General features: G+C 52.1%; 1 protein-coding gene across 2 annotated transcripts in view; it reads left to right on the top strand.

Moving 5' to 3' along the window:
• Positions 1–10336: 10336 nt before the first annotated feature.
• The window catches only part of pex6 (peroxisomal biogenesis factor 6), a gene marked incomplete at its 5' end in the record, with an annotated part of 108421 nt that continues 103229 nt past the window's right edge, over positions 10337–15528 (top strand). Inside the window, 3 exons of one of the 2 annotated variants that reach the window (XM_084318075.1) lie at positions 10337–10759; positions 10922–10993; positions 14551–15276. In XM_084318075.1, the coding sequence (XP_084174201.1) occupies positions 10337–10759; positions 10922–10993; positions 14551–15276 (1221 nt within the window). Of the gene's footprint in view, positions 10994–14550; positions 15277–15528 lie in introns of both variants that reach the window. The other variant, XM_084318074.1, reaches the window with a different exon arrangement.

Here is a 15528-nt window from a genome sequence, read left to right as displayed (position 1 = left end):
CCGCTGTCGGAGCCGAGGAACAGAGTGCGCGCCACACCTTGGTGTGCGCGTCGGAACAGTGGCGGTGGCGAGGGTGTCGTCCACCGGGTAGCCGCTGTCGGAGCCGAGGAACAGAGTGCGCGCCACACCTTGGTGTGCGCGTCGGAACAGTGGCGGTGGCGAGGGTGTCGTCCACCGGGTAGCCGCTGTCGGAGCCGAGGAACAGAGTGCGCGCCACACCTTGGTGTGCGCGTCGGAACAGTGGCGGTGGCGAGGGTGTCGTCCACCGGGTAGCCGCTGTCGGAGCCGAGGAACAGAGTGCGCGCCACACCTTGGTGTGCGCGTCGGAACCGAGAGACGCATCTGGTGCGTCTGCGTGGAGGAGTGTGCCAAGCAGGAAGGTCTGGAAGATGCGCGTCGGCGCGCTGAGGTCTGGAGAGCGTGCCAAGCTCGAAGGTCTGGAAGATGCGCGTCTGTGCGCTGGTACGGAGGAGCGTGCCAAGCTCGAAGGTCTGGAAGATGCGCGTCTGTGCGCTGGTACGGAGGAGCGTGCCAAGCTCGAAGGTCTGGAAGATGCGCGTCTGTGCGCTGGTACAGAGGAGCGTGCCAAGCTCGAAGGTCTGAAGTGGAACACTGGAATACCTCCCGTAGAGGATTAGAGAGCGCAGTACAGTGTCTCCCTCCAGGCAAACGGCGGCAGGTGGCGAAGGCTTGAGCGCATCTGGCGCGCTGGTCTGGAGTGGAACACTGGAATACCTCCCGTAGAGAATTAGAGAGCGCAGTACAATGTCTCCCTCCAGGCAAACGGCGACAGGTGGCCAAAGCCCTTGAAGATGCGCGTTGCGCGCTGGTGACTGGAGAGCGTGCCAAGCCCTTGCAGATGCGCGTTGCGCGCTGGTGACTGGAGAGCGTGCCAAGCCCGAGGGTCCGGGAGATGCGCGTTGGTCTAGATGTGCGTCAGGACGAACAGCTGCGCAGGGGTCTGCAGTGGAACGCTGGGGTGCCTCCCGTGGAAGTTACAGGGAGCGCAGAACAGTCTCCTCCACAGGCTACGGCGACAGCAGACGAAGGCTGGAGCAAAACATCTCAAGGCTGGAGAAATCCATATACAGCATTGGTAGACCAGAGGATCTCCCGAAAGAGTCTAGATGTTAGAGAATATGACTCAGCATGAATACAACACGACCCCAAGCCAAAACGAGGGGAAGCGCCCTGGTATTTAAAGCCCACAGGGGAACTAATTAGCCTGCCACCACAGGTGCGAGAGGTAATTGATAATAGTCCAGGTGTGGCCACTGAGAGTAAACGAGAGTAAAGAACGAGAGGGTGGGGGCTAGAGAGAGAGAGTGAGAAGGGAATTTCTAACAGTAGGCTTTAAAGAAACAGAGAAAAGGTGGTGAGCAGCGGGCAAAACCTCACAGTTTGGAATCAGGGCTGGTGGTCCATCGCCCTGCTCTAAAGATAAACTCTAAGCATAACCCACTTCGAAAGAGGGCCAAAGCATAACCACTTCCAAGCAGAGAATATATATGTACAAGGCGGAAGAGCCCTTCGGAGCTAAACCAATCAGAGAGGGTCTTCACTGTCTGCGGGCTAGCCAATCAGAGAGCGTCTTCGCAAACTGCGGCTACGAAAAAAAATCACGCGGGCAAGCCTGTGGCAGCCACAGAGACCGCGCGCTGATTGGCGGAGAGGGGACGTCACTCCACATTGGGCCTAGCCCCTCCCCCTTGACCAGGCTCGGTTGAGACGTGCGGTTGGAGAGAGTGCGACGGCCCGGGCAGACCAGACGCGATTCAAGGCGGACGGACGGACGGGCGACCGCCGCTTCACTTCCGCTCCCATGTTAACGGACGTAGCTGTGCCCACTGGCCGCAAGCGGGCGCGTGACTCGCGGGGCGGAAGCGATCGTTTTCGCTTCAGTTGGATTCAGAGGCACTGGCGGACCCCCCCTGGTTGAAAAACGCACGCTAAAGTGCCCTTTTGAGTGGCGGAAAATGAGAGGGTGTGCCCTATTGGTGCTCTTCCCCTACCCAAAGCTGTAAAGGAATGTGAATCCCTACCCACATTCAAAACCGCTCTCAAAGAGCACCTACGGGAGGCTGCAATTTGAAATTGGCCACCGTAAATGTCCAAACCCCCCACCCCCTCCTAATAGACAGTCTCCTCCCCACCGCATGTATATATTCTCTCCCCGCCGTATGTATATTTCTCTCCCACCCACCCACCCCCTCCAAATGTACAGTCTCCTCCCCCACCCACCCACCCCCTCCAAATGTACAGTCTCCTCCCCACCATATGTATATTTCTCTCCCACCCACCCACCCCCTCTGTAACTGAGGGGTTACAAAACCCTGACTGTATTAAAGATTGTGATAGATTAAACCACTGCTAGGTATGTACTTTAATTACTGGCCAGACAGTACATCTAATATATGGCAGACACTCATAATAACACGGCACTGACAAAGAAATATCATTTGAGGGTATTTATTATTATGCAGTAAATGTTACAGATATGAGAATTAGGGTCGCGCTTGTATGGCGAAGAATAGGCATAAAGTCAGTCAGTAGCATAAGTCAATGGGAATAGAATAATTCCTACGATGGGGTACTAGGCTAACGCCGCCTGGCGTATAATGGCAATTATAGAGGGCAACGCTGGTACCGCTGGAGACAATGGGGTTCCTCCCAGAGTTGTAAGTTCTGGAGGAGAGAGGAATGTTCGGATACTCAGTCTGATCAATTGAAGAAGAAGGGGATTCACGTACAGAAGCCAGTCCTTGTAATCCAAAGCTCAGCATCAAAAGCAATAACTGTAATCCAATTGCCCAATAGCAATGATAATAGCCAGCTAGCCTCGGTCCATGAGGCCAGCCCGAATGTAGATCCTCAAGGTGGTTAAATCCAAACGACAGTGGAGATTAACGATGCTCTTCTCCAGGTAGTACGTTCCACAATCAATATAATCCAACCAATACTGGTTCTGCAATCGCCGCCGTCGGTTCTCCTGTGCACATGTCCAGTAGGTTCTCCGACTAGGCCTCCTCGTGTGCTGGTACCAATGTATTTAGTCCATGCGCACTGGCTAAGGTCCACTAGCTAAACGAACGAACTGCTGGGTAATGCTACACACGAACGAACTGCTGTTGGCACGATACACAATAATTAACGACTCTTTACATCACATTAAGCTAAGTCGAACTTGACGTTACTGCATTAAATCTGACACTTTTACTATTCACTTCGCACGTGGTTCTCAACGCTCTGTTAGACGCACTGCTGAACGTTGAACTTGCTGCACGAACTTGATGAACAGCTACTGTTCGCACCTGCCGCCGTATATATACTTAAGTGGCTATCTAGTGCCGAACCTCAGTTCTCGTCTCGAATCAATGCGCTGTCTCCGGGCATGTTGCGACTCGCCTTTGAACCTGACTTTGGGGGCTTGCGGTCTGGCGCCGATGGCGTTATCCAATAAGGAAAGCGAATATTGCTATGATTCAAACGCAGGCTTAAAGGGATATACCGTGTATATATAAATAATATACAAGGTATATAAAACAATAAATGTAGATTCTCAGCTTTAATCTGGCCCTTCACAACACCCTCCTAATGTACAGTCCCCTCCCCATCATATGTATATACTCTGTCAGGATCTATGAGTAACAGTACTGTATATTTGAATACCGTTTATGTCACAAATGTATCAGTACTAAATACCTGTATGTCCCTATGTGTGAGGATCCGAGTTTAGGAGAGGAGTGTAGGGTTCAATCGCGGGACAATGTGGAGTAAGAGAGACAAGGCAACGAGTCGACGTTCCGATAATAATAATAGCTTTACTTGAGCATAGTCAAAAGGCACACGTTACAGGGGAAAACAAAACCTCAGAAATGCTGGAAAACATGGACTACAAATACGGGAAGGTACTGACACAGGAGATACGGAGATACACACAGTACGGAAGGGTACTGACGGGAAAACAACAAACAATGATGCGACACTGGAAGACAGGGGCGGGGAGAATATATACAGGTACTAATTAGACAACAAGGAACAGCTGGGGGCTGACAGGCAGGACACATGAATACAAGGGAAGGAGACTAGACACTGAACTAACAGGCAGGAATAAACATTGTAACAGAACAACACAGGGAATACAAGGGAGACTAGAACATCTGGACTAATGGGAGATACACAGGGAGCAAGACAGACAACAGACTTGACAATATGTGTACACAAAAGTCCATACGAAAGGCGGCGGCCTGTAGCACCACGAACAGACCACCCGGGGGCGCCAGAGGACTGTCCAGAAAGTTCAGATCCTTCAGATCCTGACAGGACCCCCCCCGAAGGGGAGGCTCCCAGACGACCACCGATACCGACCCGGAACAGGCAGGGCGAAGGGCCAAAACCCTGGAAAAAACTGGGGACGAGGACACGGGAAACAGGAGCCAGGAGGGGCCCAGCAGCAGGGGGACTGGGGAACGGGACCAGAGGGGAGCCTGGAGAAGGGTGCACAGGGCACGGAACCAGGGGCCCCGGAGAGGGGGACAGAGACAGAGGCCCGGAGAGGGGGGCCGGAGACAGGGACAGAGGCCCGGAGAGGGGGGCTGGAGACGGGGACAGGGACCCGGTGAGGGGGGCTGGAGACGGGGACAGGGACCCGGTGAGGGGGGCTGGAGACGGGGACAGGGGCCCGGTGAGGGGGGCTGGAGATGGGGACACGGGCCCGGAGAGGGGGGCTGGAGACAGGGACAGAGGCTTGGAGAGGGGGGCTGGAGACGGGGACAGGAGCCCAACGGCGGAGGCCGGGCACGGGGACAGGGGCCCGGTGAGGAGGCCCGGAACAAAGGGGCGAGGGTGACAACTCCAGAGCAGGACCCCGGACGGGGACTCCCCCAGGAGCAGACCCCGGGACCGAACCAGGGGGCCCGGAGATGAAGGGCGGAGACGACAACCCCAGAGCAGGACCCCGGATGGGAGCCACTCCAGGTGGAGGTCTTGGGACCGGGCGCAGGACCCCGGATGGGGGACCATCCTGGCGTAGACCTCGGCGCAGACCTCGGCGTTGACCACAGCGTCGACCACAGCGCAGGGCTGGACCAGACGACTCTCCACGTGCAGATCGACCGGGGTGCAGACCTCGGCGTTGACCACGGCGTTGACCACGGCGCAGGGCTGGACCAGACGAGGAGCCGGGACCAGACGACGAGCCGGAGGCAGGAGACTCCCCGGGGACAGGAGCAGGGGCACGACCCGGACCAGACGTCGGGGTCTCCCCGGGAGCCGGAGGAGGAACAGGGGCAGCTAGAGCTGCCCTAACAGGGGCTAAACTGGCAGTAGAGACTGGGTTAGCTACCTGGGAAATGCTAGCTGCAGGGCCCGTGCTAGCTGTTAAATATAATAATAATAATTTAGGACCTGCTCCGAGGTCATCAATCGGCACACATGCGATGCATGCATGCAATTCGTATCTGCGATTAACCCATCCCGTCGTCCTTCCCCCCCAAGGGCAGCCGGGAGCAGACAGGCGTCAACGTGAGCCGCGCCAGGGGACCAATCCAAGTGCTCCTGTCCGTCTTCGTCAAGGAAGCCACAGCGTTAGCGATCTATTGTTGTTCATGTTTTTCCATTGGGTTTATCTTATCGGGGGGGAAACCCTTGCGAGCATGGGGAGAACATGCAAACTCCACACAGAAAGGCCTGGGAGATACCCCACCTGGGTAACTGGCATCATGGAAACCTGGCCCCCAAGCGGGAATCGAACCCTGGACCTTCTTGCTGTGAGGCGACAGTGTTAACCACTACACCAGGGCTACACCAGCCGGCGGGGCTAAAGCGCTAGCAGTAGGAACTCTAGCGTGCGAGACTGAGGTGCTAGCAGCAGGGGCTCTAGCGGACGAGACTGTGGGGTTAGCCGACGGGGCGGCTCCAGGGAAACTGACCTTGCTAGCTGAAGAGGCAGTCCTAGCAGTGGGAGACATGCTAGTGATAGAGGCTACATAGGCAATCTGGAGTAAGCTAGCAGGGGCTATGCTAAGTGCAGGAGCAGTACTGGCTGCAGAGAGTCTGCTAGCAGTGGGGGATGTGCTATCTGAAGAGGGTATGCTAGCAGGAAGAGCTAAGGTGCCAGCTACAGAGGTTACATGGGCGATCTGGAGTAAGCTAGCAGGGGCTAGGCTAGCAAACAGGGCTGGACTAGCTGTAAAAGCCTGGTTAGCTGCAGAGGCTAAGCTATCAGACGGGGCTGTACTAGCTGTTGAGGCCTGGTTCGCTGCAGGGGCTAAGCTAGCAGACAGGGCTGGACTAGCTGTGGAAGCCAAGAGATTAGCCGACAGGGCGGCTCTAGGGAAACTGACCTTACTAGCTGAAGGGGCAGTCCTAGCAGTGGAAAACAGGCTAGTTGACGAAGCTACGCTAGCAGTAGGAACGGTACTAGCAGTAGGGGCTGGGCTAACCATGGAGACCATGCTAGCTGAATGCGCTACACACACAGTGGGGCTAGCAGGCAGGGCTGGGGTGCTAGCAGCAGGTACCCTAGCAGGTGAGGCTATGCTAGCCTTCCTATACTTTCTAGCTCTCCGTGACTTGTTAGCAGTAGGAGCTACGCTAGCAGACGGGGCTATGGTGCTGGCAGTAGCTGTGCTAACAACCGGGGCCACGCTGGCAGTAGAGGCTTCACCAGCAGAGGAGGCCGTGCTAGCTGTGGAAGCTATGCTAGCAGTAGGGACTGAACTAGTAGCAGCTATGCTAACAGTAGAGGCCATGCTGGTGGTGGAGGCCTTACCAGGGTTAGCAGCTTGGTAGTCGGCTGGGGAGCTGGGGTCCTGGAAGAGCACCCTAAACATGTTCCCGGCCAGTACCCGGAGTTCGTATACTCTTTCAGGACTCCGCTTCATCATGGAGAACACCAGGCGATAAGCGTTCTTTCGCTCCTCCAGACTGCAGGCCGGAGAATAATTGCCCATGAATTCTTGTAGGAGGGAATGTGCCTCATGAAACCCGTCCCCGAGGGGGGCTACGGGACCAGTAGGGGACGCTATACTAGCAGAGAGGGCTATGGTGCTAGCTGTAGATGCTATACTAGCAGGAAGGGCTAAGGTGCTAGCTGTAGAAGCTACGCTAGCGGGAGGGGCTAAGGTGCTAGCAGTAGGAGTTACCCTAGCGGGAAGGGCTATGCTAGTCTTCTTAGCTTTGCTAGCCTCTTGAGACTTGCTAGCAGTGCGTGCTACGCTAGCAGGCAGGGCTCTAGCGGACTGGAAAGAGGCGGTAGCTACCGAGGCCACACTAGCGGCAGGGGCTGTGCTAACCACTGAGACCATGTCGGCCGAAGGGGCAGTCCCAGCATCTGAGGCTACGTTAGCTATAGGGCCTGTGCACGCGAGGGCAGCTAGGTAGGTAGCTACTGCAGAGGCTGCTCTATCACCAAAGGTTCTGCCAGTTGCAGAAGCCTCGCTAGCAGTAGCAGGAGGGAGTAAGCAAGTGGTAGAGAACGAGCCTACACTGAGCCTCCGAACAGAAGGAACCCGTGACTTGGCTGTGGGGGCAGATAGAGCTAAGGGGATAGCTGCCGAAGCTGCAATGGCTACAGGGGCTGTACTAGCTACTGGGCTAGTGCTAGCTGCCTGTGTAGTGAGGGCCGCAGGGCCTATGCGAACTGCTACAGGGGCAGGACTAGCTACTGGGCTTGTGCTAGCTGCCTGGGCAGTGTTAGCTAAGAGAGCTAAGGGGGTAGCTGCCAAAGCTACATTGGCTACAGGGGCTAAGCTAACCACAGGGGCTAAGCTAACCACAGGGGCCTTGCCGGCCGACGGAGCGGTCCCAGCATCAGAGGCTTCGTTAGCTATAGGGCCTGTGCTAGAGGGGTGAGCTAGGGGGGTAGCTGCCGAAGCTACAGGGGCTAAGCTAACCACAGGGGCCTTGCCGGCCGACGGGGCGATCCCAGCATCAGAGGCTTTGTTAGCTATAGGGCCTGAGCTGGCTGTCTGGGCAGTGTTAACAGAGCGAGAGCTAGCAGTACTAGCTGTGGGAGCTAGGCTAACGGCTATGCTAGTAGCGTGGACTGTGTTAACGGAGCCGGGGTTAGCCGTGCTAGCTGGGGGAGCTAGGCTAACGGCTGTGCTAGTAGCATGGACTGTGTTAACGGAGCCGGGGTTAGCAGTAGTAGCGGGGGAAGCAAGGCTAACGGCTGTGCTAGTTGCCTGGACAGCGTTAACGGAGCGGGGACTAGCGTTACTAGCTCTGGAAGCTAGGCTAACGGCTGGGCTAATAGCCTGGGCAGTGAAGGCCGCGGGACCAACACTAACAGCTGCGGTGGCAGTAGAGGCCTTACTTGTGGAGGAGGACGTACTGGTAGCCGTGGCTTCGCTGGGAGCAGGGGACCAGAGCGCCCGAATAATCAGTCCCAGCTGCCGTTCATGTTCCGCAAGCAGGGGAGCCTGCTCCGAGCTGCAAGTCCCACTTGCGCAGGTGAGCAGCGCGTGCAGCCGCATCCTTTCGAACGAGGATGAAGCGAGGAAACCTCCCTCGAAGAAGTGCTGCATGGTCAGCAGCAAGTCGCTCGCTTGGTCTCTCCCGTTGTCCGCTGAATCCTGGTTAGGTCGCGTCATACTGTGAGGATCCGAGTTTAGGAGAGGAGTGTAGGGTTCAATCGCGGGACAATGTGGAGTAAGAGAGACAAGGCAACGAGTCGACGTTCCGATAATAATAATAGCTTTACTTGAGCATAGTCAAAAGGCACACGTTACAGGGGAAAACAAAACCTCAGAAATGCTGGAAAACATGGACTACAAATACGGGAAGGTACTGACACAGGAGATACGGAGATACACACAGTATGGAAGGGTACTGACAGGAAAACAACAAACAATGACGCGACACTGGAAGACAGGGGCGGGGAGAATATATACAGGTACTAATTAGACAACAAGGAACAGCTGGGGGCTGACAGGCAGGACACATGAATACAAGGGAAGGAGACTAGACACTGAACTAACAGGCAGGAATAAACATTGTAACATAACAACACTGGGAATACAAGGGAGACTAGAACATCTGGACTAATGGGAGATACACAGGGAGCAAGACAGACAACAGACTTGACAATATGTGTACACAAAAGTCTATACGAAAGGCGGCGGCCTGTAGCACCGCGAACAGACCAACCTGAAGACTCTGGCAGGAGCACTCATTCAAGGGTACTACTACGACTATGCTTGCACCTCATGGTACCAAAGCACCTCAAAGGCGCTTAAAACAAAATTACAAACATCACAAAACAAACTGGTCAGACTACTACTTGACCTTACCCCCAGAACCCACCTCACCCCTGCCCACTTTGACAACCTAGGATGGCTTAGAGTAGACGACAGAGTACAGCAACTTGCAATGGGCCTGGTCTACAAGATACACTATACGACTAAGGTACCCATGTACATGTCAAAATACTTCCCAAAGGTCAGTGAATACCACAACCACTACACCAGAGGAAGCTCAACAAATCATGTTAAACCCAGATTCGGCTTAAACAAGGGACTAAACATGTTTCGCAATTATGCCACATCAATGTGGAACGCCCTACCTAAAGCTGTAAAGGAATGTGAATCCCTACCCACATTCAAAACCGCTCTTAAAGAGCACCTACGGGAGGCTGCAATTCGAAACTGGCCACCATAAATGCCCAAAACCCCCACCACCTCCTAATAGACAGTCTCCTCCCCACCGCATGTATATATTCCCTCCCCGCCGTATGTATATTTCTCTCCCACCCACCCACCCCCTCCTAATGTACAGTCCCCTCCCCATCATATGTATATACTCTGTCAGGATCTAGGGGTAACAGTACTGTATATTTGAATACCGTTTATGTCACAAATGTATCAGTACTAAATACCTGTATGTCCCTATGCCATAAATGTCATGTATGTTGTGTATGTCATAAATGTCATTATGAATTGAAAATGGGGGACCCTGATGTAAACAAGACAAACGTCTTTCTCTGGTCTGCATCCCCTTAACAATTGTGTGTATTGAGCCGTACAGTATTGTACCCATTCTGCAATCTGTTAAATAAAGTTTTCATTCATTCATTCATTCATTCATTCATTCATTCATTCATTCATTCATTCATTCATTCATTCATTCATTCATCCATCCCTCTCCGCCAATCAGCACGCGGTCTCTGTGGCTGCCACAGGCTGGCCCCGTGTGAGGAGGATCGCTCCGGCGCTGCAGCTGGACCCTACTCACAGCGCCTCACAGCGCGGCCGTCACAGCGCATGCGCGGCCCCGATGAAGGCTGCTCGTGCTCGTCTGTTCCGTCAGTAACAACACCACGCATGCGCCATCCAATATGGCAGCGCTAGTGCAACTGTCATGTTTAGAGACATTTCCAAGACACTTGAACCCTTTTCATGTCTTTTTCTTTAAGTCACAATTTAGTGACGCTTTCCCGAATAACACAGAAGCCACGCCGACCCTCCTGTTCACCAGCTGCGCCTCCCAGAGCCGCGGGGTGCTGCTCTGCGCGCACATAGAGGAGCAGGAGGCTGCAGACGTGACTGTAAACACAACTTTAACACTGTACACGTCCAGGCAGTGTCTCCGGCACCACGGCCTCACCGGCAACACCATGGGCACTGTTCGCCTGCTGGCTCCGTTTGCTTTGACTAAAGTTGTTATTGGCGCAAGCACAAGACAAAGTTTCAAATGGGCGACTTCAGAGAGGTTCTCCAGTGGCCTCGTCGCTCTCTTGTCCTGCTGCCCCCCAGGACAGGTGCTGCTGGCCCGGGAGGGGGACCCGCTGTCACCCTGCTGCCCCCCAGGACAGGTGCTGCTGGCCCGGGAGGGGGACCCGCTGTCACCCTGCGGCCCCACAGGACAGGTGCTGCTGGCCCGGGAGGGGGACCCGCTGTCACCCTGCTGCCCCCCAGGACAGGTGCTGCTGGCCCGGGAGGGCGACCCGCTGTCACTGCCTCACCACCCTCTGCTGGGGGAGGACCTGGCTCAGGTACAGTTCTTCCCACCCCACCTACCCAACCCCCCCCCCCCACCCCTCCTACCCAACCCCCCCCCCCCACCCCTCCTACCCCCCCCCCCCACCCCTCCTACCCAACCCCCCACCCCACCTACCCAACCCCTCCCCCCACCCCTCCTACCCAACCCCACCCCACCTACCCAACCCCCCCCCCCACCCCTCCTACCGAACCACCCCTCCCCACCACACCTACCCAACCCCCTCCACCCCTCCTACCAATCTCCTCCAATGTACAGTTTCTTCGTCAAATGTATATACTGTCTTTTTTAAACTCTTTTTGTATCACAAACAGTACTGTATATTTGTAGATCTGGTATGTCATAAATGTATAGATGTAACAGTACTGTCTATCTGTATGTCATAAATGTTATGATGAATTGAAAATGGGGGACCCTGATGTAAACAAGACGAAGTCTTTCTCTGGGCCCCGTTTCATGTACCTGGATAACTGAGTTAGCCGGATAACTTTAGCTGGATAACTGGGTTAGCCGGATTTTCCGATTTCATGTACGTGGATTTTCCAGATCACCATGCCAACAGATCCAAAAGTTTGAGCCTGCTCGAAAGCAGAGTTCAAGTTCAAGTTAGCCCGATCACGCAGAGCCACGCCCCCGCAAAGAAGTGACAGCCCGTTTCCTGAAACTATTCCCACAGTCTACGATCTGCATTATACCATTCTGAATTACGTTTTTGTGCTCCATTCTTCCAGAGGGGGCTTTTGAAATGTAAAATAGACCCAAAATGCTGATATTAAATTCACTTTGTCCTAAATAATGCACGTTATATATACCGTGGCGACGGTGGCGCTCGCTCGTGCGATGTACACATGATGTGGTTATTTTAATTGTAACTGGGATTAAGATGTCTGATGAGATGCGCTGTTTGACGGATTTGAGAAATTGAATGAGCCGTTGACGTCACATTAATGAATGAGGATAAAGAGATAAACTTCATTCAAAACAAAGGATATTCTAAACACGGGTGTCTCGTTCATTAATGTATAAACAATGAATTTATCCCATCTGGCCCAGTGGCCCAGCGGTAGTGCTCAAGCCTGCCAATCCAGCGACCGGGGTTCAAATCCCGGTGTTTCCAATATGATTTCTTTGAATATAATATTAATGATTATACGCCAAAGTAGCCTGGTTTTAAGTTAAAATATTATAAATCTACATGCATTGAGGATGTCATTCTTTATATAGCTCTCAACGTGCACCAAATTGAATTATTCCTATATTGCAAAAAGAAGGAAAAGACTAGGGTCTTGAACCCCGGTCGTCCGTGTGAAAGTCAAAAGAAGAACCCGTTACACCACAGAGAAGATAAGTAAAAGATTGACTATACATCAATCAATGGGTAAGAGAGCCGTATCGTAATTCTGTATAACAGTTAACTAATAATTTTCGCTAGCAAGATCTCATTTGATTATTCAATCCAGCAGGCAAGTTTAAAGAAATATAATCTGATTGATTGAGGTAATGAGGGACTTAGAATTAGCCTATAGATAACGCATTTAACTTGTCGGCGAGGCGATTGAGCCGTATTGCAATCTGTCAATAAAGTCTTAAATCAATTAATCAATCAATGCCGTTGAGAATTAGGGATGTCCCGATCCGATCACGTGATCGGAATCGGCGTCGATCACGTGCTTTTCAGAGGATCGGGGATCGGGAAAAAATAATAATAAAAATCGGCAGTCAAAAAAAGAAAAATTTTATTCAACAAACATGACCATGTCCACGTCTTAAACTCATACGGAGGCCTTAGTTTTGGTTTTAAATTACATATAATATATCATCATTAATGTATTTATTGTCACACAGAGCAGAATAATTATCCACAACAAACACATTCCCCTTTAATTTTCACCGTTGCAACAAACATTCCCTTTAATTTAGACGCTACACGCTACACGCGACCACATTGAATTGATCACAACAACAACACGTCGCTCCCGAAACACGGTTAATATCCACTGACTTGAGCAGCTAGACTTAATGTCAGAGGTTTGGAACTAAGCATTTTAAAATATAAAGTCAAGCCAGTTGCAATGTTTGCAAGGAGGAGATTCCGCGTGGAGGAAAAACTCATGAAGCAGCAGGCTGGAGGCGAAGTTTTCAGACTAAGGATAACGTTACGTGACTGAGGATGATCGTCGCCGTTTCAGACCAGAATGGACCATTACGTAAGTCGAACACTGAATGTATACTAATGTGCAAACATATATTGAAACTTTTAATATTTCTCATATGAAGCAGAAGCACATTTCTCAGGGTGAATATAATAACAAAAGCCTCCGCTCTCGCGCCCCGGACTATTATACTAGGCAACTATTATACTGGGCTTGTCTCGCTCTGCCAGTTTCTGACAAAAATGCGTCAAAATTGATTACTAATGTGAAAGATCGGATCGGAAACGATCGGATCGATAGATATTTAAAATCACATGCTCGGGATCGGATCGGAAGCAAAAAAAGGCGATCGGGACATCCCTATTGAGAATCAGGGTCTCTGCCATCGATACGTGCTGGCTTTTCACCTAAAACGGCCGCGCGCATTTAGCCTGACTCGCAAGTCTGGCTTGAGTTAACGAGACTGAATCCACCTTTGTGAAACAGGAAAATCCCGGCTTCGAACATCGGGTTAACTGAAGCTGGATAATGGACATCTTGATCGACTTAGTTGAACCACGTACATGAAACAGGGCCCTGGTCTGCATCGCCTTAACACATTGGCAACCACGGTTTGCAGTGTAATATGGTTCTGGACGACCAGGGTTTGTCAACAAACCGATGTACTTTCTAACAGCTATATATATACTTTATAGTATTACTATCTGTCCATTCTCATTGTCACTTGAGTGCATAAACCGTGCCTTCATAATGGCTTAAAGAAAATAAAAATCCATCGGTTGGTTGTCATTTTATAGCGTCGTGAATATAAGCTTTATCGCAGTTTTCGTCTCGTCTTTTTTCTGGGAAGCTAGATATGAGGCTAAAGGCTAGTCACGTTATATGATATCAAACGCCATTTCTGTTGAATATATACGAATGAAATAAAACAAACTGCTTAGCATCCGGACTATTACAGAGCATCTATGGATGAAATGGGGGCGGTGGGGGACGCCGATCAGTATTATTGATTAGCAATACAGTGTGCGTTCAAGTAGCCATATTCACTGATCGATCGCTTGCGTGTTACAACAATGTCCAATCCGGCTGTAATTTGGGTGAATAGTATCCTACCGTCAGCCATGTGATCGCCGGCAGCATTTCGTCATTATTCATCGGCATCTGGTAGATCGATATGTCCATTGGCTGATCATAAATCCCATTATTCCAGGCTGAAATCTGCGTTCCGTAACGTGATCAAAGATGGAGGATGTTCGGCTGGGATCCAGGCTCATATGAAACGCCCCTAGACAATAAAAAAAAAATCCCATTCGGCCTCAATGATACTGCAGTACAGCTGTACTGTACTGTACCCATTCTGCAATCTGTTAATACAATGTTCAATCAATCAATCAATCAGGTGCAACAGTATCTACAGGATCTAGTTGTGTTGGAGTGTACACCTCTGACACAAGGCATGATCACCGTCAACACCAGCCTGGTGGTGACCGACTGCTGGGACCCCAACCCTGACCCAGGCAGCTCCTCGACCCCCAGACGCCCGGACCCTGACCCAGGCAGCTCCTCGACCCCCAGACGCCTCCAGCTGTTGGTCTCAGACTTCGCGCACTGCGCCGGGGGTGTCGGTGGGGGCGGTGCGCTCCTGGACAACAACAAGCTGCTGACATCAGGATTCTCGGGCTTTCTCCAACTGCTGGAGTGCAGGGTGGACGTGAGGGTGGTCGATACTCGGCGCATGTTCAAGCAAGCGACGCTCGACGCTGGTGGTGAACAGGACCGCACGGTGGACGCGGACAGTTCTATTTTTGTAAGCAAAGAGTTGCTTCTCAAACTCGGGTTATTCAACCGCGAATGGGTGCTGTTGTCTAGACTGAACAGTTCCTGGGAAAAGAAGAGCTCTTCCAAAGTCCAAGTCCCTCAAACGCACGGACAGGTGGGCGGGCAGATGCAACCCGTCGCCAAGAGCCACGGAAGACTCCGTCCATCCTCGTTTGTCGTTTTGGATTTGGCCACGAGTACAGAGTTGGACCCACATGATAACGTCGGATTCATATCGCCGACTCACTGGTTCAACGTGTCGGATGGAGAGCAAATGCCCGTCAGCCGCAAAACTATGCGGATAAAGGTAAGTCACTGCCTTGTGGAGATGCTACCATTCCCAGGGCTACACAGAGGATTATATATTTATTAGCCAGGTGTACTGTGGAGATACATGGGGATAATGAAACATGTCCACAGATCGATAGGGCCCATGGCAAAGCAGAACAAGTAGCAAAATAGACCCTTGGTAGAAGCTGTAATACGACATCTAGGCAAAAGAGCCCCTCTTGGAATTGCACTTTGTTTATTTCTTTTCGTCTGATGTGTGGGTTGCAAT

Source organism: Notolepis coatsorum, assembly GCF_963971535.1.
Source record: "Notolepis coatsorum genome assembly, chromosome: 7".
Lineage (NCBI taxonomy): Eukaryota > Metazoa > Chordata > Actinopteri > Aulopiformes > Paralepididae > Notolepis > Notolepis coatsorum.
This window is presented reverse-complemented; position numbering and strand designations above follow the sequence as displayed.